At 41.7% G+C, this 27,196-nt stretch overlaps 1 protein-coding gene across 3 annotated transcripts in view; it reads left to right on the forward strand.

Annotated features, from left to right (window-relative positions):
* LOC120064355 (TOX high mobility group box family member 2-like) overlaps positions 1-27,196 on the forward strand; it is a 136,857-nt gene that overhangs the window by 88,161 nt on the left and 21,500 nt on the right. For 2 of the 3 annotated variants that reach the window (XM_039014884.1, XM_039014893.1), the window contains 2 exons: positions 19,357-19,596; positions 22,794-23,024. In XM_039014884.1, the coding sequence (XP_038870812.1) occupies positions 19,357-19,596; positions 22,794-23,024 (471 nt within the window). The remainder of the gene's footprint in view (positions 1-19,356; positions 19,597-22,793; positions 23,025-27,196) is intronic. The other variant, XM_039014901.1, reaches the window with a different exon arrangement.

Below are 27,196 nucleotides of genomic sequence, written 5' to 3' on the forward strand. Positions count from 1 at the left end.
TTAATATCAAGCAAAACTTCTGAAGAACTCTCAACAGAATTCTGTAAAGAAAAATATTGATATTGAAAGCAAAACATAAACATAAACATAAAAGAAAGTATTGGGAGCAAAACAAAATATTGCAAGAATAAAAAAAAAATTTAACATGCGAGAGCAAATGAATTGTAAATGGATGCAATTTTTTTTTTTTTTGTCGAAAATAATATATGGTAACGCTATTAAACAAAACGCCTCCCTCTGTCCTGCGATTTTACTATCTTTGGTTAAGTTACCTTGGCCTTTGCTTTCTCTCCCCTGGATGGGAGACCAGATGTAGCTGGAAGTGGTGAAAAAAAACACGAGGTGAATTTCTTTTCACATGAGGAAAAAACACGTGAAATATTAGCATGTGAAACTTTACACCTGTCCGAACACCACATCGGACTTGTGAACATTTTCACATGTAGAAAGATTATAATAATTGTGATTTGTTCACACATTTTCATGTTTTTTTGTTGTAAGGATGTATATATCGGTGTGTATATTGACGTTTGTGTTGGTGTATAAGTGAATATATTGCCAATAACAGTATATGTTTGTATCATGTTGTGTTGGAAGATGGCGCAAGGTGTTGTTGTGACCTCATCGTCTTCTTCCTCTTCATAAACAATATCTTTGCTCCTGAAATGGATCTACTGCATCTGGAGGTCAGGCCTTATATTCAATCTTGAGCACATGGGGGAAAAAATCCCATTATGTTTCATCTTTCCTGCATCAGCCATTCTATTGTGGCGCTGCAGTGAGATCTGTTTTCATCAGGCAGATTCAATACGTGAGCTCGACAATGAAAAGAGTGCAATTGGGCTGGATGGAGAGAGAACGAGAGCGAGGGAGAGAGAGGAGATATTGCGGAGAGGGAAAGTAGCTCTAATTCTAAATGAACAAACTTTTTTTTATTTTTTTATTCAACACATTATTTTCTCAGGATTTGGGTGTTAGATCGTTAAGAGATCATGCAGTTCAGGAAAATAGGTTTATGTCGGGTCCTTATGTAAATACTGAAAGGCTTATGGGTTTTAAAGCAGTAAACTAGCAGAACACCAGATTAAAGTAGTAGTTCACAGGTATAACATAACATGGGTATACAGCACAATACTTTGCATATAGCTAAGTATGTTATCTTATATTATATTAATATGTTATATGTATTATCAAAGTGTTAACCGTTTCAGGCCCAGCTGCCTTGTGCGATATGGCATTAAATGCGGAGGACCAGTGGATGGTGCTGGTATGAATTGGCTTGTATTAGCTTAAGGCAAATGCTATTGTAAGCTAAATGCTAATAAGCTACAAGCTAAGGATAATTACCTAAACGCTAACAAGAGTGAGTACATCCACTTGTTAGCTAAAGCTGATAGCCTCTTGCTTTCTGAAAACTCACAAACCTCTCTGTCTACTAAATGTTCATGCTAAATGCTAGCTGTGCATGTATGCCTACCGTACAGCTTTACATCATCCCTATACACCCACACCTCTTTTCTAGAAACAAGCTAATTTCTTATGATTTGTGTTTCTTTTCAAAAACTCTGTTCAGCCTCTTAGCCAAACACACTTGATCGACAAGCCACAAATACAAAGTGCTGGCAGAAAATAAAATAAAACGCTCCCTCTCATCTACACAGGTACTATCCTGTTCTTGTTCTCCCCTCAACTCTTAGGCCTGAAACATGTAATTGACTGTACTTTCCTCATTTAGTTGAGAGCCGTTTTCAATTAATAAGGGCCTTAGCTGATGCTTATTGTGTTGCGGTCCTGAGCCCCTCCTGGACGAACCCGATATCTTTCCGAGAGCCTTTTCTCCGATGCTTTGATGCACTTGGCAAGCCCTCCACTCTCTCTGTTAATGCGTTAACTGTCATAGCATCTTCCACAAGTTCCAAAACACATTAGACATTTAATATCCACGCTCAGGTTACACTGATCTTTTCCATAACGCTTAGGGAGATACCCATCGGCCGGTGGTAGAGGGTTTCTGGACTAGCACTAAATACTAGGTCCCACATTTGTTTGTGTACTGTCTTCATTGGCTTGTGCATTTGCTGTGGAGGTGCCCCTTTATCTCTTAACGACCAGAGTGCTAGTTGTATTCCAGTTTATTAGGCCTACTACTAGTCTGTGATACCTGGATGTTTCAAGCAATACTGCGTGTGATAGTGCCCTGAGTTTTTTTTCCTGATAATGTGATCTGACCAGCAAAAACTGTTGTTGTTGAAAACGTAACCGTTTCGGAGCACTTTCTAAGTCAAATATGGTGTGCACATGCATCTTTCATCATTAGATTGCCCTCATCTGAAACACAAACAGTACTACAACTTGAATAATTCATCTTTGACTGGATATCGTATTCATGCCCTGCATTTATTTATGACATCATCATCATCAACATCTACGTGTTTATATTAAATGGCTATTGGAATACGTAGCAAATTGATAAATGCATAGATCAACAGAGGGATTTTTGTCATGAACGATTGCTTTAATTTCAAGGTATTAGCGCTATAAACACGTAGCTATCCTAATATTCTCGTGTGCCCTGTTACAGGATGCATAAGGACAATGAGGGAAGCCAATTGCTTAACCCCTATTGTAATGGAAGTTAATTAACAATATTAAGGCCAAGGATGCTCATATTCAGCTCACAGCTTAATATCACCTCCTTTTGTTCCAACGTTTCAAATGAATTGAATTCACAATCCTTTAATCTGCTGACTATTATTCTGAGGATTCATTGAATGGGTTCATCTTGACCCGATAGTCATATTAAAGGTGGCAGCTAGTTGGGTTTTCAGTCTCTGGTGCTTACGGCAGGTGTTCGCCTAAGTGTACATGAATGAAAGAGGATCCACTGTCAACTTAACTTGTCACAGACAAGGCTAATGAATTAATGATAAGATACTAGAGGTGCATCTTAATGTGTTCTTCCTAATGCAAGCTTTCAGTAACTTAACTAGATTGCCCACCAATGTGGGCAGGTGCGAGGAAGAGGTATTAGCAAAAAATTGCTGGACTTTATTATGTGCTTCCTAAATAATAAATAGACAATGGCTACTTGCCGTACATTGATTTTGCTATATTAGGATTGATCAAATGTATTATTTTTTCAAACCAAGATGATTTTTTTACTCAATCTAAATCATATTTAACTAATACTGTATTCAATACATTTCAATTTGGTGATCCATGATGAAAAATATGCCTTAAGTCTCTTAAAACAAGTTAACTAGCACATGAGCATTAGTTTAAATCAATAATACCTTTCTGTTAAGATTGCCAGGTCCATAGTATAGTCATGTAGTTAATTATGTTTTAGATTTTCATCAATAACTTCTATAATGTTGTTTACCATGGCCAGTAGTACAAGGCTGCTATAGGTTTTCTGCCGTTGGATTGCTACAAATTCTACCCTCTTCATTCAAAGAGAATACATTAATGGTATAAAACCCATTTCTCTATCTAGAGACCTTAATTCTCAGTGATTGGTTAAGAGGATTATAGTGTCTCTAGGGAAATGATAGATCCATTTCTTACATTTTTTTTTGTCACAGTTCGACAAGCATGATATAGAACGTATCTTATATATTATATAAACTATTCCAGGCTCAGATAGATGATCGATGCTTCCGAAACACATTTTTGTTTGATAGCCCTGTGAAACCTGAGCGAAAGAGAGAGAGAGAGAGAGAGAGAGGCCTGCTTTTTAAACAGCTTTCTTTTCACCTTTTGCAATTATTTATTTTCAAATAGTCCTTCAAGCTAATGTTCCATTTTTGTATTTCACAGGCCCTTTTTCCCATAAATGAAGAATCGCCGTAATAAATCATTGGACAAACAGAGACTCGTGCAAACCCTGAAAGGTCTAAAGATTTATGTAACACATTCATGTTTTCCACTTCCTCATTTTAGTACTCCACTGGTAAAGCTCGGCTAATAAAAGGTCCTATTAATATTTCCTGTTGCTAAGCAACCGCCAGCAGCCATGTAATAGCATTCTGCTGAAAAAATAGATGACCGATAAGGAAAAAATAAATTATTTTATCATCTCCCGGGAAAAGGTGCCTTATTTTTCCAGCAATGTGATATGAAACTGTAGTTGTATATTATGAAGAAATATTGGAGCGAAATATAATGTTATTTCCAATTTCATTATATCTAAGAGAACTTTGAATTCATCGCTGCTAGACGGCTAGAACTCATCTTTGTCTTCTTTCTGATAAAGTCAATTAGCCTTAGGATTAAGCTAATCAAGGATAAGGTATGGATTTAATTTCCTTTTTATGCACACCCTCGGAAATAGTGTTATGTTTTAACATTGGCCAGCTCCACTGCATTTCAGACATTTCACATTTCAGACCTAAGGGTGTTCATACATTTTTCAATAGGTTGATTCAATAGGTTGATTTCAATTCTTTGATTTAGAGCTGCAATATGTAACTTTTTGGGCGACCCGACTAAATTTACATAGAAACGTGTTTTATAGATCTGTAATTCTCATTAAAAGCAAGTCTAAGAAGCGGTAGATATGTTCAATGTGCACCATTTCTATGCTTCTTGTTTTTAAGTTCCGTTTTTGCCTCTTTCCCTTTCGTTTTTTCGTTTTTTTACACCAGCTTCAAAAAGCTGAAAATACAATATTTTTGGTTATGGAAAAGATTTTTCAGAGCGGTGTAGATGGTGCAATTATTCTCTACACTATGCTTGCTTGTTTTGTCACGTAAACTCAAATTAAGCGAACTATTCGAATTTTAGCAACCAGGAAATGGCCAAGTGATTTCTGCATAGTGCATCTTTTAATCGGTTAATATCAATTAAATTTCCATTGGTTGACTTCATTGTATACCACTCCGTCTGTTGTCTGAGTGCCTACAGCCCACTCACTCCACTGTATCATATCAGCATGGTTAGAGGTCATTGCAACAGAGTGGAAGTGGAAACACATATCTCCAAACAAATAAACTAATTGAAAGCTTTCCATTTCTAAGTACAGATAGATATAGTGTTTACGTATCATCATGTTTATGCTCACCACTCGAGTTGCCGATATGAGAGGTATTGGAGACTCATTGTGTGAAAAAAAAAATCATTACATCCCAAATATTCCCTATTTAGTGAACTACTTTTGAACCAGAGCACTGGTCAAAAGTAGTGCACTAAATAGGGAATAGGGTGCCATTTGAGACGTAGCCAACGAGGACACCAAACAAGACTCAGCTGCAGCAGATGATGGACGCAGTCCTGTGATGCAGTTACATAGATAAAGGATTTCATATTTCATATTACATTTAGCCACAGGCCCCTACTGCAGCTTATCATTGCATGAAATCGTGTCCATATTGCTCGGTGCCATATCTTCGCCATCCTACTTGGAGGAATATTCGCCCCTGTTGGCTATTGGAGAAGATCCCATATGATCGCAGCTTCCCCCACTGACTATTGTCCTCTCCAGTGTACAGTACTTTGACTAATAGGATGTGCAACTGTAATAATGGGCCGATCCAAAATGCTGGCGCTCTCTCGGCTATACTCTTGACATTGCACTGTAAGATTAGCCTATTCAAATGATTCCCCTCTACTGTATTATACCATTATGGTATTCAGACATACTGTGTGTCAGCTACTCATTTGTATGTTATTACTGCAGTATGCTCTTTGGAGGTCCACATGTGCAATAGGTGAAGAAGGCTCCTGTCAAGAACATGTGAAGACAGTGTGTGTGAGGAGTTAACACTCGCAAATCACCTCCTGGTTAACTTAATTGTTGCCGAGACTCCCCGCAGTGTGAGAACTTTACGTGCCCATGCGTGTGTGTGTGGAGTGTGTATGTATGCGTGTGTGTGTGTGTGCACGCGCGCCTATAAGCACACACGGTGTGTGTATGTCTGTAGGCGCGCATACTGTGTGTGAGTGCGAGGTGAGGAAGGGGATGGGAGACATATTTGACTGTGCTCTCATTAGAAGAAGCAGAGCGGCTCACAGGTTGTGTCCCAAATGGCACCCTATTCCCTACATAGTGCACTACTTTTGACCAGAGCCCTATGGCACTAGTGCATTTAGTAGGGAATATGGTGCCATTTGGGAGGCAGCCTCTGTCTTACTGTCGGTACCGTGGGTCCCCACAGCTCCTCACAATCGTCTCAAACATGTCAGACGAGACATTTGCTCAGATACTCTCCCTTTGTGAAGGTGGGAGACAGTTGTGTGATGAGGTGCTTTGAGAGAGAGAGAAAAGGGGGGAAGGGGAAGAGAAAAGGGGGCCGCTGACATTACATGTAATGAGGAACATGGAGGATAACGCCAAAGGGGACACTACGACATTTCACATCTGCAAATCACAATTTTCAAGTCTCCATTTTGAAAAGGTGGTTGGTGGTTAGTAGTCACTATTCAGTCATATGTGATAGGATATCAACCCTCTGTTTTATGGTACCCGAAGCACTCCAATTTGTTCCTGTTCTGTTCAACGGCACTGGCACATTACTGTTGTAGTGCAGCCAAGCTTTGGAAAATGTGCTTGCACCCATCATTGCCTTATTAGTGACTCTGTCTCAGTATATCTTCAAAGAGAGACTTAGTGGCTTACAGTCCTACTATAGTATGGCTCAGGTGTGTTTAAATCTGTGCTGATGAGAGAAACATACTTGCTCAACTCAAGGCTAATTCCATGCCTCCATATTGAGTGCCAGGTTAGTGTACACTGTACAGCTCATGACAGAAAAACATCCAAGTGGTCTTTAAAATCTCTCTCGAACCGTGGCACTCTGGCGTGTACATTGACAGAATGAAAAAAGGGACACTTGGATTGTTTGGACACATTGGAACTGAACTGTGCGTAACTGTGCTTTCTTTGCAATGTCACCGTGAGACATTACAGCTATGTGTAATTACTTTTTGATACTGCTCGTTTGAGGAGCGTTTGCCATTTCTCAGCCAAAGGAAGTGAAGGAAGTACAGTATGTTCAAGAGATTTGTATATATTTTTTGTTCTTGTCATTAGGATTAGGATCAAGTTGGAGTGATCGGAGGTTGCTTGTTCAGTTGTTGCTTAGCAAATACAAGTGACCTAGGCCATGTAAATGGGGTGAATTATATGCATATGTACAGCCAATTATGAATTCATTGACAAAGAGCTACCATAGAAATAAACAGAATTTTCCTCGCTGTGTAGAATGATGATAACCCACCTTGGGAATTATCCGCTTCATGTCCTAAATATACCCTGTATCCAATACCTGGACTACTTTAATTACTTTCATTATCGCAAGCCAATCCTGTCTTTTCCTTTGCGCGTAGCATCCAAGGCATCTTCTGCCTACCTTATTACTTTGCATCCCTCCCTTGAAAACCAAAATGAAAAAAAAAAACATGTGAAAAGTACACGTGGTATTCGTACACGGGTAAGTTATTGTAAATGTTTACATGTGAAATTTGCACGAGTCAGTCACGTGGTTTTCGGACACGTGTGACGTTCCGTGGGATAAACAGACACGTGGTTTTCAGACACGTGAAGTTTTACATGGACTTTTCACATGACACATGATATAAATCTCACATGTGTGCTTTTGAAACTGGCGGGATTAGAACCTGGGTCTCCCAAGGGAACATGAGGGCCGTCAGTAGGCAGTATGAGGGCCCGGTAGCTAGCTGGCTGGTTGGCTCGCCTATTACCTAAGGCGTGTTTACCGTTGCTTTTGAAGGATCAGTCTCGAACACAGCCCTAATTAAAGCTGTCACGGCTGGGCGCCTGCAAGGATAATGTTATATTATTATAGTAATTTGTTTCAATTAAACGCTCAATGATTTTACAATAGCAACTGTGAACCTGTGTGAGTGAGCCATCGCTCTCAAACAAGATGGCTCCAATCAGGGAAGGTGTGAATTGGGTGGTTGAAGGAGGAAGGCTTAGTAAACCTGGGTTTCTCCCAACACTGCCAGGGATGGGAGCGCTAAGCAGGCAATAAAGTACGGTCACTATTCAATCAAAAGCTGAGTGGGGCAGTGTGCGGCGGTGAAGCTTGTTTGATTTGAATGCGTGAAGACTTTTTTTGTTCGTTTTACAAAGCAAACATTGTTTTGTTGATGTATTGACCTGAAAACGTCTGGACACCCATTTTGAATAATACATTACATCTAGATTCTTGATTGCTTGGTCCTCAGAGAAAATGGAGGTAGACACAAAACCTCAAAGTAGATTATGCTAATTATAATAGAATATGTATTTTATTAATTCCATCCCTTTTTAAGGCTGATTGATAAATATTTCTAAAGGATATTATAATATGCAATTACGTCCCAATATTTGTCAGATTTTGCCCTTGTTTTATCTATCCCCTTATTACAGCAATAATGTCGATCTTGGGCCATTTTGATCCTAAATCATTGTTTGTGTAACGGAACTCTAATTCCTCCTCCTCCTCGGACGAGGAGAGGAGAGAGGGATCGGAAGACCAATTTGCAGCGAGGTATGATGACATGATTTATTTAAGACACGACAAAACAACGAAGACAGAAAACGAACTATACTTGAATAAACTAACAAAATAACAAAACGAATGTAGACAGACCTGGAACATGTGAACTTACATATAACGAAGAACGCACGAACAGGTACACGACTACAAACAAACGCTACAGTCCCGTGTGGCACGAACATACATACAGACACAGGAGACAACCACCCACAAACAAACAGTGAGAACAACCTACCTTAATATGACTCTCAATCAGAGGAAACGTCAAACACCTGCCTCTGATTGAGAGCCATACCAGGCAACCCAAAACCAACATAGAAACAGAAAACATAGACTGCCCACCCAAAACTCACGCCCTGACCAATAAACACATACAAAACAAGAGAAAACAGGTCAGGAACGTGACAGTTTGTATTCTATCACAAAGGCTTTAGCTCAAAAGTACGGCAAACGAACGCTGTCACAGTGTGTAAGTACATTGTATGAAAATACTCTCATCAGCCAAAGTGAGCCATTGAAACCATCTTCCACTTGGTTCTTGCTCTTTGTCAATCGACATGACAATGCTATGTATGGCGATGCACACTACAATTGTACTACCATTCCAATGCAATACTACAGCGAGCAAAAAGCCCATGCATAGTGGTGGTCGGGTCAATGTTTCTCTATTAAGGAGCTAGAGCCATGAAACCTTGTAATGCATTGGGACCTAAATAAAGCAGTTGATATGAAATGGTAACATTATAATGATATGAAATCATGATATTAAATCATAATATGAAAGTACAAAAGTAGAAGTATTCGCTCAATAGTGTGTACAGTTGAAGTCGGAAGTTAACATACACCTAAGCCAAATACATTTAAACTCAGTTTTTCACAATTCCTGACATTTAATCCTAGTAAAAATTCCCTGTCTTAGGTCAGTTAGGATCACCACTTTATTTTAAGAGTGTGAAATGTCAGAATAATAGTAGAGAGATTTATTTATTTCAGCTTTTATTTCTTTCATCACATTCCAAGTGGGTCAGAGGTTTACATACACTCAATTAGTATTTGATAGCATTGCCTTTCAATTGTTTAACTTGGGTCAAATGTTTCGGGTAGCCTTCCACAAGCTTCCCACAATAAGTTGGGTGAATTTTGGCCCATTCCTCCTGACAGAGCTGGTGTAATTGTGTCAGGTTTGTAGGCCTCTTTGCTCGCACACGCATTTTCATTTCTGCCCACAAAATTTCTATATGATTGAGGTCAGGGCTTTGTGATGGCCACTCCAATACCTTGACTTTGTTGTCCTTAAGCCATTTTGCCACAACTTTGGAAGTATGCTTGTGGTCATTATCCATTTGGAAGACCCATTTGCGACCAAGCTTTAACTTCCTGACTGATGTCTTGAGATGTTGCTTCAATATATCCACATTATTTTCCTGCCTCATGATGCCATCTATTTTGTGAAGTGCACCAGTCCCTCCTGCAGCAAAGCACCCCCACAACATGATGCTGCCACCCCCGTGCTTCACGGTTGGGATGGTGTTCTTCGGCTTGCAAGCATCCCCCTTTTTCCTCCAGACATAATGATGGTCATTATGGCCAAACAGTTCTATTTTTGTTTCATCAGACCAGAGGACATTTCTCCAAAAAGTACGATCTCTGTGCAGTTGCAAACCGTAGTCTGGCTTTTTTATGGCGGTTTTGGAGCAGTGGCTTCTTCCTTGCTGAGCGGCCTTTCAGGTTATGTCGATATAAGACTTGTTTTACTGTGGATATAGATACTTTTGTACCTGTTTCCTCCAACATTTTCAAAAGGTCCTTTGCTGATGTTCTGGGATTGATTTGCACTTTTCGCACCAAAGTACGTTCATCTCTAGGAGACAGAACGCATCTCCTTCCTGAGTGGTACGACGGCTGCGTGGTCCCATGGTGTTTGTACTTGCGTACTATTGTTTGTACATATGAACGTGATACCTTCAGGCGTTTGGAAATTGCTCCCAAGGATGAACCAGACTTGTGGAGGTCTTGGCTGATTTCTTTTGATTTTCCCATGATGTCAAGCAAAGAGGCACTGAGTTTGAAGGTAGGCCTTGAAATACATCCACAGGTACACCTCCAATTGACTCAAAGGATGCCAATCAGCCTATCAGAAGCTTCTAAAGCCATGACATCATTTTCTGGGATTTTCCAAGCTGTTTAAAGGCACATTCAACTTAGTGTATGTAAACTTCTGACCCACTGGAATTGTGATACAGTGAATTTTAAGTGAAATAGTCTGTCTGTAAACAATTGTTGGAAAAATTACTTGTGTCATGCACAAAGTAGATGTCTAACCGACTTGCCAAAACTATAGTTTGTTAACAAGAAATTTGTGGAGTGGTTGAAAAACGTGTATATAACTTCCAACTTCAACTGTAGCTCTCTGTCTTTGTGTAGCTCTAGCTCTGTAGTCATTGGGTCCTAAATACAACTACAGATAAGAAGTGATATGAAGTTGAGTTGAACGATATTAAATCTTTTTTAGGACAAATGTGAGAGGTATCCACTGCATACTGTCTAGCTCTCTTTCTCTTTCTCTGTGAAACTCTAGCTTTTCTAGTCCACTTCACTGTGGCATTGCAGATGCTGGTTTAATCCCTTAGCTAAATCAAATGGTGCAGGCAATCCGAGCTGCGATGAAACCATTTCAAAGGTAAGGTCAGACGATCAGAAGAACAATAGCTTTCTGATATACCAGCTTGCACACAATGTGTTGCGCATAATTGGAAGGCCTTTGTTATTTGACTCCCATTTGACTATGATGTACAAGATGCGAATACAAACACAACTACAGTGGAGAGAGGGGAACAGATTTGCCCCAAAGCTTCGTCCTGCCTTTGTATCACGGTTAGGGTCGGCTGGGCGGTCATTCTGGACTTTGAAATTGCAATATCAAACTGTCACCAAGCCAATTGTGTGTGTGTCACACCAGGTATGAACCCAAGTTCTCCCCCTGGAAGCAACCAATGTCTTAGACCATCAGACCAAGAGGAGATTTCTTCTTGGTCCGAGGGCAGATTCTGGTTGTGAAGTTCGCAGGCGGGGCTACCTCGTCACACTACGCGTTCATGTCCGCTACATTCACCCTCCTTTGACCTCCTCCCCCATGAGAGACCGCACCACATAGGGCGAAAAAGTAACACACAGGATATGAACCCAGATCTCCGACAATGGGAGCAACCAGCGTCTTAGACCATTACACCAAGAGAGAAGCGTCAAACAATAAAGCGATATTCTCAGAAAAGTCAACCCTTCGACAATGGAGAAGCAGCCGAATTACAATTTAATTTATTACATAATCGCCAGTTGCATCATCATTGCCCTATTAGAATAAAGAACATGTTGTCTGTCTGCCTGTTCTGGGAGGGATCGAGCCAGACAGTAATGGCCAAATAAAGCCTGTTACACAGACAGCACTTCCCCCCACGTCCAGAGATGATACCGTTTATGAATTAGCATACTGTACCTATGGCAACCGGCAACCTTTGTGAGATTCTTTCATAATGTTTGTACAGCCGTCACCCACCTGCTTTATTTAGCTCAGGGTGACTGATAGTGCAACGTGATACCTTCTCACTCTCTCTGATTCTCTCTCGAGGTGAAAGGGTGAACAGAAAGCACTCCAAAACATAATAAAAGGCCCTTTAGGATAACGATTTGGTTCGACAGCTGTTGGAAGTGTGATTATGTGACTTGGAATCGTGATGATTTGCAAGAATAGGGTTTCTACATGTAGTGTTTTGTATTCATGTATTATTTGCTTGAAATATGCATTTTTGTTGTAGAGGTAAAACTAGTTACTAGAGGCATCATGTACTGTACCTTAATGTCTTTGAATTTATCATGTGTAAAATAAACTACAGTGCCAGTCAAAAGTTTGGACACGCCTACTCATTCAAGGGTTTTTCGTTATTTTTACTATTTTTCATTGTAGAATAATAGTGAAGACATCAAAATTATGAAATAACACATATGGAATCATCTAGTAACCCCAAAAAAGTGTTAATCAAATAAAAATATATTTTATATTTGAGATTCTTCAAAATAGACACCCTTTGCCTTGATGACAACTTTGCACACTCTTGGCATTTGCTCAACCAGCTTCATGAGGTAGTCACCTGGAATGCATTCCAATTAACATAAGGGCTATTTGACCAAGAAGGAGAGTGATGAAGTGCTGCATCAGAGGACCTGGCCTCCACAATCACCCGACCTCAACCCAATTGAGATGGTTTGGGATGAGTTGAACCGCAGAGTGAAGGAAAAGAAGCCAACAAGTGCTCAGCATATGTGGGAACTCCTTCAAACTGTTGGAAAAGCATTCCTCATGTAGCTGGATGAGAGAATGCCAAGAGTGTGCAAAGCTGTCATCAAGGAAAAGGGTGGCTACTAAAATCTAAAATATATTTGATTTGTTTTGTTTTGTTTACTACATGATTCCATATGTGTTATTTCATAGGTTTGATGTCTTCACTATTATTCTACAATGTAGAAAATAGTAAAAAGAAAGAAAGAAAAAACCTTGAATGAACCTTCAATGGCCACAATGCTTCTGCTGTTTACTTGTCAGTGTACCTTTGCTCCCATAATTTATATTTTCTTGTGTTGGTGTGGTTTTTGAGATTGCACAGTTGAATAGATACAGTACGTTTGCTCACATTTTACCCGAACGCAGTGCAAGGTGTAGTCAATTAACCTTTGTACATTCATTTAACTAATTTCTCACAAGGTGAAAACTATTTATTTGCAATATATGAAGAGAAGAGATTATGTTTTGGTAATGAGCCATTTTAAGTGTACAGTGGCTTGCGAAAGTATTCACCCCCCTTGGGCCACCTTTTGCGGAAATTACAGCTGCAAGTCTCTTGGTGTATGTCTCTATAAGCTTGGCACATCTAGCCACTGGGATTTTTGCCCATTCTTCAAGGCAAACTGCTCCAGCTCCTTCAAGTTGGATGGGTTCTGCTGGTGTACAGCAATCTTTAAGTCATACCACAGATTCTCAATTGGATTGAGGTCTGGGCTTTGACTAGGCCATTCCAAGACATTTAAATGTTTCCCCTTAAACCACTCGAGTGTTGCTTTAGCAGTATGCTTAGAGTCATTGTCCTGCTGGAAGGTGAACCTCCATCCCAGTCTCAAATCTCTGGAAGACTGAAACAAGTTTCCCTCAAGAATTTCCCTGTATTTAGCGCCATCCATCATTCCTTCAATTCTGACCAGATCCCAGTCCCTGCCGATGAAAAACATCCCAACAGCATGATGTTGCCACCACCATGCTTCACTGTGGGGATGGTGTTCTCGGGGTGATGAGAGGTGTTGGGTTTGCGCCAGACATAGCATTTTCCTTGATGGCCAAAAAGCTCAATTTCAGTCTCATCTGACCAGAGTACCTTCTTCCATATGTTTGGGGAGTCTCCCACATGCCTTTTGGTGAACACCAAACATGTTTGCTTATTTTTTTCTGGCCACTCTTCCATAAAGCCCAGCTCTGTGGAGTGTAAGGCTTAAAGAGGTCCTATGGACAGATACTCCAATCTTCTCTGTGGAGCTTTGCAGCTCCTTCAGGGTTATCTTTGGTCTCTTTGTTGCCTCTCTGATTAATGCCCTCCTTGCCTGGTCCGTGAGTTTTGGTGGGTGGCCCTCTCTTGGCACGTTTGTTGTGGTGTCATATTCTTACCATTTTTAAATAATGGATTTAATCGTGCTCTGTGGGATGTTCAAAGTTTCAGATATTTTTTTGTAACCCAACCCTGAGCTGTACTTCTCCACAACTTTGTCCCTGACCTGTTTGGAGAGCTCCTTGGTCTTCATAGTGCCGCTTGCTTGGTGGTACTCCTTGCTTAGTGGTGTTGCAGACTCTGCGGCCTTTCAGAACAGGTGTATATATACTGAGATCATGTGACAGATCATGTGACACTTAAATTGCCCCACAGGTGGGCTTTATTTAACTAATTATGTGACATTTGAAAGTAATTGTCACGTTCCTGACCTGTTTTCCTTTGTTATGTATTTGTTTTAGTTGGTCAGGGCGTGAATTGGGTGGGTTGGTCTAGGTTTCTATTTCTATGTGGGGTTTTGTGTTCGGCCTGGTATGATTCTCAATCAGAGACAGGTGTGTATCGTTTGTCTCTGATTGAGAGTCATACTAAGGCAGCCAGGGTTTCACTGGTGGTTTGTGGGTGTTTGTTCCTGTGTCAGCGTTTGGGCCACACAGGACTGTTGCAGGTTAGTCACGTTTGTTATTTTGTTAATTTGTAGTGTTTGTTGGTTTGCCATTAAATAATGAACACTTACCAATCCGCATCTTGGTCCGATCCATGCTCCTCCTCGTCTGAGGAGGAGAACGACATTGACAGCCGTTACAGAAACACCCACCAAACCAGGACCAAGCGGATTGGAGAAGGACGGAGTGAACAACAGCAATGGGGAAAAGAGGAATGGACTTGGGAGGAGATCCTGGACGGTAAAGGACCCTGGGCAGAGCCAGTGGAGTGTCGCCGCCCCAAAGCGGAGCTGGAGGCAGCGAAAGCGGAGAGGAGGTTGTATGAGGCTAAAGCAAGGCAGAGCGGCTGGAAGCCCGAGAGGCTCACCCAAAAATTTCTTGGGGGGGGGGCTAAAGGGGAGTGTGGCGAAGCCGGGTTGGTTACCTGAGCCAACTCCCCGGGCTTACCGTGGAGTGAGAGGGCGTCGTACTGGTCAGACACCGTGTTATGCGGTAAAGCGCACGGTGTCCCCAGTACGCGTGCTTAGCCCAGTGCGGGCTATTCCACCTTGCCGCACTGGTAGGGCTAGGTTGGGCATCGAGCCGGATGCCATGAAGCCGGCCCAACGTATCTGGCCTCCAGTACGTCTCCTCGGGCCGGCGTACATGGCACCAGCCTTACAGGTGGTGTCCCCGGTTCGCCTGCATAGCCCAGTGCGGGTTATTCCACCTCGCCGCACTGGCAGGGCTACGGGGACCACTCAACCTGGTAAGGTTGGGGAGGCTTGGTGCTCAAGAGCGCGTGTCCTCCTTCACGGTCCGGCATATCTGGCGCCACCTTCCCACCCCAGCTCAGTACCACCAGTGCCTACTCCACGCACCAGGCTTCCAGTGCGTTTCCAGAGCCCTGTTCCTCCTCCACGCACTCTCCCTATGGTGCGTGTCTCCAGCTCAGTGCCTCCAGTTCCGGTACCACGCACCAGGCCTACTGTGCGCCTCAGCAGGTCAGAGTCGGCCGTCTGCCCAACGCCGCCTGCACTGCTCGTCTGTCCAGCGCCGTCTGAACTGCCTGCCTGCCCAGCACCATCTGAGCCATCCGTCTGCCCAGCGCCGTCTGAGCCATCCGTCTGCCCGGCGCCGTCTGAGCCATCCGTCTGCCCGGCGCCGTCTGAGCCATCCGTCTGCCCAGCGCCGTCTGAGCCATCCGTCTGCCCAGCGCCATCTGAGCCATCCGTCTGCCCAGCGCCATCTGAGCCGTCCGTCAGTCAGGAGCCGCTAGAGCCGTCCGTCAGTCAGGAGCTGCCAGAGACGCCAGCCAGTCAGGAGCTGCCAGAGACGCCAGCCAGTCAGGAGCTGCCAGAGACGCCAGCCAGTCAGGAGCTGCCAGATCCGCCAGCCAGTCAGGAGCTGCCAGAACTGCCCTTCAGTCATGAGCTGCCCTTCAGTCATGAGCTGCCCTCCAGTCATGAGCTGCCCTCCAGTCATGAGCTGCCCTCCAGTCATGAGCTGCCCTCCAGTCATGAGCTGCCCTCCAGTCATGAGCTGCCCTACAGTCATGAGCTGCCCTACAGTCATGAGCTGCCCTACAGTCATGAGCTGCCCTACAGTCATGAGCTGCCCCTTATCCTGGTGCTGCCCCTTATCCTGGTGCTGCCCCTTATCCTGGTGCTGCCCCTTATCCTGGTGCTGCCCCTTATCCTGGTGCTGCCCCTTATCCTGGTGCTGCCCCTCAGTCAACTGCTACCCCTCAGTCTGTTACTGCCTTTTGGAATAGCGGGATTGACATGGAGGGTGAATATTGGGAGGAGGCCACGGAAGCGGGGGTTGACTATGGTGGGGTGGGGACCACGACCAGCGCCAGAGCCGCCACCGTGGACAGACGCCCACCCAGACCCTCCCCTAGACTTTGTGCTGGTGCGCCCGGAGTTCGCACCTTAAGGGGGGGGTTCTGTCACGTTCCTGACCTGTTTTCCTTTGTTATGTATTTGTTTTAGTTGGTCAGGGCGTGAATTGGGTGGGTTGGTCTAGGTTTCTATTTCTATGTGGGGTTTTGTGTTCGGCCTGGTATGATTCTCAATCAGAGACAGGTGTGTATCGTTTGTCTCTGATTGAGAGTCATACTAAGGCAGCCAGGGTTTCACTGGTGGTTTGTGGGTGTTTGTTCCTGTGTCAGCGTTTGGGCCACAGAGGACTGTTGCAGGTTAGTCACGTTTGTTATTTTGTTAATTTGTAGTGTTTGTTGGTTTGCCATCGATCCATGCTCCTCCTCGTCTGAGGAGGAGAACGACATTGACAGCCGTTACAGTAATGGGTTGCACCAGATCTTATTTAGGGGCTTCATAGCAAAGGAGGTGAATACATATGCATGCCCCACTTTTCCGTTTTTATTTTTATTTTTTTAATTTCACTTCACCAATTTGGACTATTTTGTGTATGTCCAGTACATGAAATCCACATATAAATCCATTTAAATTACAGGTTGTAATGCATCAAAATAGGAAAAACTCCAAGGGGGGTGAATACTTTTGCAAGGCACTGTTTATATGTAGAATATATTCACAGTACAAACCTTCTGACATGTCTTGCTTTCCATTTGATTGATCAACTAGTCAAAACAGGGGATTAGTTTATAAGATTGTATTATGTATGTATTTTAATATTGCTATCTGGATATTGTGCCCCATATTTTACATTTGAGCACTTAGCTTTAATGAAAAAGGAACTACAATTGAAGCTAATGCTATGAAGCATGATTTAGAATATGAATAGTGGCAGAATGTATCTATACTTGATTCTAAACAAATATTATGAATTATTCACGTTTCGGTTGAAAGAGAAACGAACATGATTGATAGGAGTCCGCTATAGGCCTCTCCCCTTTCCTCCTCTAACAATATGGATTAGATGGGTAATTCCTTTTGTCCCAATAACTCCTCCACTGTTCTATAAAAACAGATATATCCCAATTGGAACTACTGAGAACCCCTCTACCTTGCCACACTGCTACTCTTCTGGTTTGCTTGTCCCTTTTTTTTTGTTTATATGAAACATAGTTTGCTCAGATTAAAAGGGTGACGATTTCACCCAGAGGCTGTTGCTATGGAAATAGGTCTGCTGTAGCCATGATAGGCCATTCGTGTTTGATTAATTGGTTTTTCAATGCTTCTTGATTTGTGAAGACCCTTAAAGAGCAGCTCCACCGAAAATGGAAAAATAATGGATTTTTTTTTCTGCTAAAGCTATTTCACCATGTTTGAGAAGTGGAGTGATGGTGTTTTAAATTATGATTTGAGGTTGGAAGGTTCTGTTTTGGGTGGGGGAGGTTAGAGCATGGTTATTTTAAATGCAAAGGGAATGTCTTTGTTCAGGCAGCCTTTTGTTAGCAGCTGCCGAGGCCAAAAAAAAATCTAATGTCCTGTAAATATTCTTCGGTTTTTCAAAGCAGCCCAGAGTTCTCTACAACATTACATTACCAGTACATTTTATTCTTAGCAACCTACTGGGGCCAATTATGATTACAGAGCTGCAGAGCCTTCATCTCAGAGGCTCTACTTGTGTTTATCAAGATCTCATAATGCTAGGGCCTCTGTAATTTGATCTTTTTAGCACAGCGCTAATGTGTAATGTATTATTTAACTCATGAATGTTTAACAGTGCTAATAAATGCTAGTTCATCCCTTTCTGATCTGTAAATTGCCAAACATTCCTCAGTTATGCTTGCATTAAGGCCTGCTTTGGCTCGTCTATGTCCTGAAAGAGTTTTTTTTAAATGCTTTTGATGTTGTTATTTTAGAAGATCTGTTAGACTACTAAGAGTGTTACTTTAAGAAGGGGTTATGAGGACTGTCTCTTTAATCAGTTGAAAGCGTGTATCCTCCTTTAATGCATTAACTTCCAACAATGAACTTGGCACACAGCTTTTTTCCCCCCTCGTTGAATGACCAACCACAGTCATTTTAGTCTATAGGCTATTATTCCATAAGCATAGCTTTCAGTCTGAACCATCCTGGTACTTAGTGAACAATCTAGTAAACGTTGCCCTAATGATGCTCTACAGCGGCAAGACATCTCCCACCTCGCTTTGAAAGTCAAGTGGTTCAGTTGGTTTGGATTCTATTGGTTTGGATTGTAAATTCCAAGCAGGGACATCAGAGGGTGTTGAGACAAGTCCACGGGTGGCAGTGTAGATCTCCATAAAAGAAAAACAGTTTCATGAATTCACGAGTAAGATAAAGCGACAGATACAGTCTTTGAATAATGTTGGTGTGATGAATTATATGTTATTCAAGGTCATTTGCACTGGAGGACTGCAATTGAAATTCAACACGTCAAATTGTGCCTCAAAGCGCAATCAGATAAAAATGGCCCGAATAGTGCCAAGTTATTGGACGAACGCATGGTGTGTATTTCAGTCGTGACCGAGGAGAATGAAGATAAGTTTGCTTCCGACCGGTCCTAAGTAGAACAGTGGGACCAGTGAACCCGGAAGGGCAGACTTCCTTTCTTTGACCTCCTACCAACCGTTTACCGTCATTAACGAAGACGTCACGTTTTTGGGCAAATTGGGAATGTGCAATTGGTAAAGTTAAGTAGTAAAGCTGGTCTTCTTCTCTCACCCAGATCCAGGAGATGACTCGCCACGACGGCTCACATTATGACCTCAGCCTTCACAACCCCCATCTGATAAACAGGTCACCTAGGATACTGTCCCACCACCCCATGAGCGCAATGTCCCAACTGAACTCTCAGGTTGGCCGGAGTGCACTTACCCATGGTTCTCCCTCACCTCCCGGAAGTAAATCAGCCACACCCTCTCCCTCGAGCTCTACACAGGAAGAGGAGATCGATTCCCACCATAAGGTACTGATGTGGCAATGCTTCTTTGATTTCACTGAACCTAGGGAAAGTTAGGGTGTTTGGGTTGGTCGTGTTGGGTGTTGCCAGATGGAATGAACATATTATTTTTTACATTACATTTTTTATCAACGTGACTTGCGGGCACGTTGTGTAATGTGTGTATGTATGGCAGTATGACAGTGAATGTATGGCGATTATGCAACAAGCTACTCTGTGAGGTTTTAAGCGCAGTGGCGTCTCGATGCAAGCATACACATTTCCAATCTCATAGGTATTGGTGATTGCTTTGTTTCATTTGTTTGTTTGCCTTCTTAGGACATGCCAATAACAGACCATCTTGTATTTTTTAGATTGGCTTCGAATCCTAGTTCAAACTTAACGATGCATTCTGCAGAAATTGCTCCGCCATTTCCTGGTTGCTAAAATTATAATAGTTAGTCTAATTTCAATTTATGTAACAAAACAAGCAAATATTATTGTATTTTCAGTTGTTTGAAGCAGGTGTACCAAAAAAAGAAAACTTAAAAGACACAAAAACAAAACTTAAGAACGGGAAGCATAGAAATATAGCACATTGAACAGATCTACTTCTTCTTAGACTTGCTTTCAATGAGAATGGCAGATCTAAAACTCACACTTCTATGTGAATTTGGTCACGTCCCCCCAAAAGTTACACATTGCAGCTTTAAAGCAATGCACCTTTTTATTTTCCCTTTGTTGCTTGCTGTCTAAATTATTTCATTTGAAATATTCATGTAATGTGGGATTTGCTGAGAATCCATTATCACCATGTCATCTCATTCATTTAATTTGCATATTGTTAATTGTCACGTCAAGAAAGCAAAACGAACACACCATTTACAGTTATGCTGTTTTCCCTCAAACAATTGTGAAACAAATGTCAGATTCCCTTGTTGATTCTACTGCTTTATGAATGTTTACATATCTTGTATTACTGTTGTTCGATAGGCCCTAATTTACACAAGCTGTGTTCAGTTAATTATATTGCAGCAATGGCGACAGTAATGCATTTGGATGTTTTCGTATATAAGCCGTCTCTATAAGATGTCATAGACAGAGCTTGAGACAACATAGTGATGACCAAACAAAATCAGTAGTCTTCTATACTGTATATCATTGTCTTCCAGGGCTCTACACACCTATCAATAGATGTGTTTCTCCGTTGTGGGATAAACGTGTTGAAAAGGACAGGAAAGCTTGGGGAAGTATACGTGTGCCTCAATTCCTCTACTGGAAAAGCACAGCTCTTTCATTTGAAACAAGGAAACAGGAGTACATACTCATTAAAGTGGCATTCGTTTAATTTATGTAAATCCATACAACAAAGCATATAGAAATTACTCACCAATCAGGGCTCTCACTGGATTTGTTTTCCCTTTACCTGGGGGATTGGTAAAGAGGAACATGAATATGTATAATTGAATCCGGGGGTTTCTATAGTCTTGTTGCATATTTATCAGCATCTGTAAGCGCACGGTTAAAACAGCAAATGTTCTGAAAAACAATACTTTCTCCACCATACAAGTGCCCCGCTGTGCATGACTGTCCATGTATGAATAAAAAACGATTACTATCTCTCCCCTATCAGAATGTAATTCCATTTGCCTCCCTCCAATTTATTCAACATCCACATCAAAGCTAGTAGAAACAGATGTGATTTCGAATACTTTTTGCTCCATTGCACAAAAGTTGGAATCTATTATCTTAATGAAACTATGTGAGGAATGTACAGTTTTACTTAGTCCTGGAAGAAATGTTGCATTTGTGTTGTTTTGATAAATAATGTTTGACAATGTAAACGACGTATAGGCTGACAAAGCAGATTCAATCGGAATAGATTATGGTAAATTAGATAAGACTAGACATATGATTTTGACTCAGTTTCTGTTCATGGAGTACAATTCAAAACAAGATAATATTAATAGTATTATACTATACATGTATTTGAACAAAGTTGTGTTTTTATTGTTAATTTTTTAAAACTTTTTAGCCCTTTTTCGTGATATCCAATTGGTAATTACAGTCTTCTCCCATCGCTGCAACTCCCGTACGGACTCGGGAGAAGTGCAGGTCGAGAGCCATATGTCTTCCGAAACACGACCCTGCCAAGCCGCACTGCTTCTTGACACACTGCTCACTTAACCCGGGAGCCAGCCGCACCAATGTGTCGGAGGAAACACTGTGCAACTGGCGACTGTGTCAGCGTGCATGCGCCCAGCCTGCCACAGGAGTCGCTAGAGCGTGATGGGACAAGGACATCCCGGCCGGCCAAACCCTCCCCTAACCCGGACGACGCTGGGCCAATTGTTGTTCATGGGTCTCATGTTTGCTGCCGGCTGCGACACAGCCCGGGATCGAACCCGGATCTGTAGTGACGCCTCAAGCACTGCGATGCAGTGCCACTCGGGAGGCCCCAAAGTTGTTTGTTTGATGTTAACAGGTTTAAATGGTTACATTGAATGTTTATGAGAATTCTAAATGAAAATAAATTCTGCACTGCAAATATTTGTTGTTTTCATTTTGATTTGACTGTGGATGTCTCAATAACTCGGGATTGATTCAATTATGCTGTCATTACGACGAAAACGCTCATCGCAAAAATGCACACTTTCATTAAAGTCAAACTGAGTTATATTTTGTTTTTCGCTGCAAACATTCAAAAACATTATTGTCTATTACCCTAGTAAGTCATACTTGCAACAAGGGCGCTATTCTTACACTTGACTGGCAACTAATATCTCTTGATGGTGGGGATGCAAACTTGTTTTAGCTGTCTGGTGGGCATCGACATGGATGAGTTGGCACACTGACTATGTCCATTGGTCTATGAGAGGCAGTGAAACTTTACCAATCTAAGGAGCCTGTGCACTGGAACGTGAAGTAGAGGAGTGGAAAGCATCTAGTCACTGTGTGCTGTTGATCTTCTCATGTAGTAAAGAAGTGTATATATAAAATGGCGGAAACAATTGGCATCATACCAAGTCTGATAGCCTACTATTACTATTGAAAGGGAACAGTTGAGGTTTACTGCATTTCTTGTGTGTAATACATTCTCTTTGAGTGAGCGGCTGTCTTATTGTAAAGAACTACAAAGTTCAGTCTCCAAACAATGCTAGAAAGACATGAGGGACAAATTAATCAAGTAGAACTCTGTTGTCGTTTTTTTGATCGTCTTCCAGATCACGGGAGAGAAGCGGCCATCCTCGGAGATGATGAAGCCCAAGCCCAAACCGCAGAAGAAGAAGAAGAAAAAGGACCCCAACGAGCCGAACAAGCCTGTGTCAGCCTACGCCCTCTTCTTCAGGGACACCCAGGCGGCCATTAAGGGCTCCAACCCCAACGCCACCTTCGGGGATGTGTCCAAGATAGTGGCCTCCATGTGGGATAGCCTGGGGGAGGAGGCAAAACAGGTACACATACCAATAAATACTTGGGTATACACACACAATTACCAGGATTTCTGCATGAATTGGTCATAACATTTGATCTGATCTTCATCTATGTCACAACACTAGACAAACACTGTCTGCTTGAGCTAATAACACACAAACAATTATACGTTGTCATGTCTTTATTGAACACACTGTGTAAACATTCACAGTGTAGGGTGGGAAAAGTATGTGAACCCTTGCATTTAATAACTGGTTGATCCTCCTTTGGCAGCAATAAACTCAACCAAACGTTTTCTGTAGTTGTGGATCAGACCTGCACAACAGTCAGGAGGAATTTTTAACCATTTATCTTTACAAAACTGTTTCAGTTCAGCAATATTCTTAGGATGTCTGGTGTGAACCTCTCTCGAGGTTATGCCACAGCATTTTAAATCAGGTTGAAGTCAACACTGACTGGGCCACTCCAGAAGGCGTATTTTCTTCTGTTGAAGCCATTCTTTGTTGATTTACTTCTGTGTTTTGGGTCGTTGTCCTGTTGCATCACCCAACTTCTATTGAGCTTCAATTGGCAGACATATATCCTTACATTCTCCTGCAAAATGTCTTGATAAACTTGGGAATACATTTTTCCGTCGATGATAGCAAACTAAGGCAGCAAAGCAGCCGCAAAGCATGATGCTCCCTCCACCATACTTTACAGTTGGGATGAGGTTTTGATGCTGTGCCTTTTTTTCTCCACACATAGTGTTGTGTGTTCTTTCCAAACAACTCAACTTTAGTTTAATCTGTCTACAGAATATTTTGCCAGATGCACTGTTGAATATCCAGGTGCTCTTTTGCAAACGTCAGACGTGCAGCAATGTTTTTTGGGACAGCACTGGCTTCTTCTGTGGTGTCCTGCCATGAACACCATTCTTGTTTAGTGTTTTACTAAACACTAAACGTAGACTCGTCAACAGAGATGTTACCATGTTCCAGAGATTTCTGTACGTTTTTAGCTGACACTCTAGGATTCTTCTTAACTTCACTGAGCATTCTGCACTGTGCTCTTGTAGTCATCTTTGCAGGACAGCCACTCCTAGGGAGAGTAGCAACAGTGCTGAACTTTCTCCATTTATAGACAATTTGTCCTACCGTGGACTGAGGAACATCAATGTTTTTAGAGATACTTTTGTTATCCTTTCCAGCTTTATGCAAGTCAACAATTCTTAATCTTAGGTCTTCTGAGATCTCTTTTGTTCAGATCAGGCAATGCTTCTTGTGAATAGCAAACTCAAATTGTGTGAGTGTTTTTGTTGGGCAGGGCAACGCTAACCAACACCTCCAATCTCGTCTCATTGATTGGACTCCAGGTTATCTGACTCCTGACTCCAATTAGCTTCAGGAAAAGTCATTAGCCTAGGGGTTCACATACTTTTCCCAACCTACACAGTAAATGTTTAAATTATGTATTCAATATAGACAAGAAAAATACAATAATTTGTGTGTTATTAGTTTAAGCACACTGTGTTTGTCTATTGTTGTGACTAAGATGAAGATCAGATTCAATTTTATGACTAATTTATGCAGAAATACAGGTAATGCCTGGGTTCACATACTTTTTCTTGCCACTGTACATGCATCCCCACACACATTTGTGACTCACAACCTGGATTCGGTCGTATGTAGCAAAATTTGAAATTGTATTTTTTACATTATATAAAAGTAGAGACTCGGAGCTACAAAATCGTACAGTTGAAGTCAGAAGTTTACATACACCTTAGCCAAATACATTTAAACTCAGTTTTTCACAATTCCTGACATTTAATCATAGTAAAAATTCCCTGTCTTAGGTCAGTTATGATCACCACTTAATTTTAAGAATGTGAAATAGAGTAGAGAATGATTTATTTCAGCTTTAATTTCTTTCATCACATTCCCAGTTGGTCAGAAGTTTACATACACTTCACTTAGTATTTGGTAGCATTGCCTTTCAATTGTTTATCTTGGATCAAACATTTTGGGTAGCCTTCCACAAGCTTCCCACAATAAGTTGGGTGAATTATGGCCCATTCCTCCTGACAGAGCTGGTATAACCGAGTCAGGTTTGTAGGCCTCCTTGCTCGCACACACTTTTTCAGTTCTGCCCACACATTTTCTATAGGATTGAGGTCAGGGCTTTGTGATTGCCACTCCAATACCTTGACTTTGTTGTCCTTAAGCTATTTTGCCACAACTTTGGAAGTATGCTTGTGGTCATTGTCCATTTGGAAGACCCATTTGCGACCAAGCTTTAACTTCCTGACTGATGTCTTGAGATGTTGCTTCAATATATCCACATCATTTTCCTGCCTCATGATGCCATCTATTTTGTGAAGTGCACCAGTCCCTCCTGCAGCAAAGCACCCCCACAACATGATGCTACCGCCCCTGTGCTTCACGGTTGGGATGGTGTTCTTCGGCTTGCAAGCCTCCCCCTTTTTCCTCCAGACATAACGATGGTCATTATGGCCAAACAGTTCTATTTTTGTTTCATCAGACCAGAGGACATTTCTCCAAAAAGTATGATCTTTGTCCCCATGTGCAGTTGCAAACCGTAGTCTGGCTTTTTTATGGCGGTTTTGGAGCAGTAGCTTCTTCCTTGCTGAGCGGCATTTCAGGTTATGTCGATATAGGACTTGTTTTACTGTGGATATAGATAATTTTGTACCTGTGTCCTCCATTATCTTCACAGGGTCCTTTGATGTTGTTCTGGGATTGATTTGCACTTTTCGCACCAAAGTACGTTCATCTCTACGAGACAGAAAGCGTCTCCTTCCTGAACGGTATGACAGCTGCGTGGTCCCATGGTGTTTGTACTTGCGTGCTATTGTTTGTACAGATGAACGTGGTACCTTCAGGCGTTTGGAAATTTCTCCCAAGGATGAACCAGACTTGTGGAGGTCTCAATTTTTTTTTCTGAGGTCTTGGCTGATTTCTTTTGATTTACCCATGATGTCAAGCAAAGAGGCACTGAGTTTGAAGGTAGGCCTTGAAATACATCCACAGGTACACCTCCAATTGACTCAAATTATGTCAATTATCCTATCAGAAGCTTCTAAAGACATGACAACATTTTCTGGAATTTTCCAAGCTGTTTAAAGGCACAGTCAACTTAGTGTATGTGAACTTCTGACCCACTGAAATTGTAATACAGTGAATTATAAGTGAAATAATCTGTCTGTAAACAATTTTTTGAAAAATGACTTGTGTCATGCACAAAGTAGACGTCCTAACCGACTTGCCAAAACTATAGTTTGTTAACAAGAAATTTGTGGAGTGGTTGAAAAACAAGTTTTAATAACTCCAACCTAAGTGTATGTAAACTTCCAACTTCAACTGTATATCATACACTGCATTTGTGGAACAATGGGAAAGTAATTCTGCTTTGAAAGTCAACTTGTAAACTCACTTTTGAGAAAGTCGCCTTTGAATGTTTTACTATCTACAGTAGTGAAGAGCTCTTCTTTGTCTACACCCATTCAGCATCGTTCATACCCTCACCCTAAGCTTTAGCCCCACCCATCACGTTTCGCTCTTGAAGCGCACACTTGACGGTCTGGCCGATGATTTGTTTACCTCTGGATAACATGAAAACAGCCTAACCAGTACTGCTGGCAACAATTTCATTACGCTTTTTTGCAGACGTTTACTGACACCGGCCATATTCAACGGGTGTTGTACACACGTCAAATAACGTTAGCTAACGAGCCAGCCAGCCAACGTTAGCTAGTTAAACAATAAACAGTGCCAACAATGCCACAGTGCTGGGAGCTAACCAACCATGTTCAATGTTAGCTAGCTAACATTAGGCTCTAACTAGAACAGCACACGGCTCTGGGAAACGAATAATAACGTCAGCTAGGGAGCCAGCCAGCCAATAATATCTGAAAATATAATGTTAGCTAGCTAATGCTAGACTATCTTACCTGTATACATCATTGTGCATGGACGCATCTCGCATTCTTTACGTTCAAACGGCTCCCCTGTTAAGTTGTGACATATGCCTAGTTTCCTGAATCGAGTCACATTTCAAAACTGGAGGATGAAGTTTCGCGGCTCCAAAATTATGCATTATAGCATTCCTGATGTAATAAAATTCACTTTATCTCTATAAAACATTGACAAACATACAGTGGCTTCAGAAAGTATTCATACCCCTTTACTTAATC

Source organism: Salvelinus namaycush, chromosome 2 (genome assembly GCF_016432855.1).
Source record: "Salvelinus namaycush isolate Seneca chromosome 2, SaNama_1.0, whole genome shotgun sequence".
NCBI lineage: Eukaryota > Metazoa > Chordata > Actinopteri > Salmoniformes > Salmonidae > Salvelinus > Salvelinus namaycush.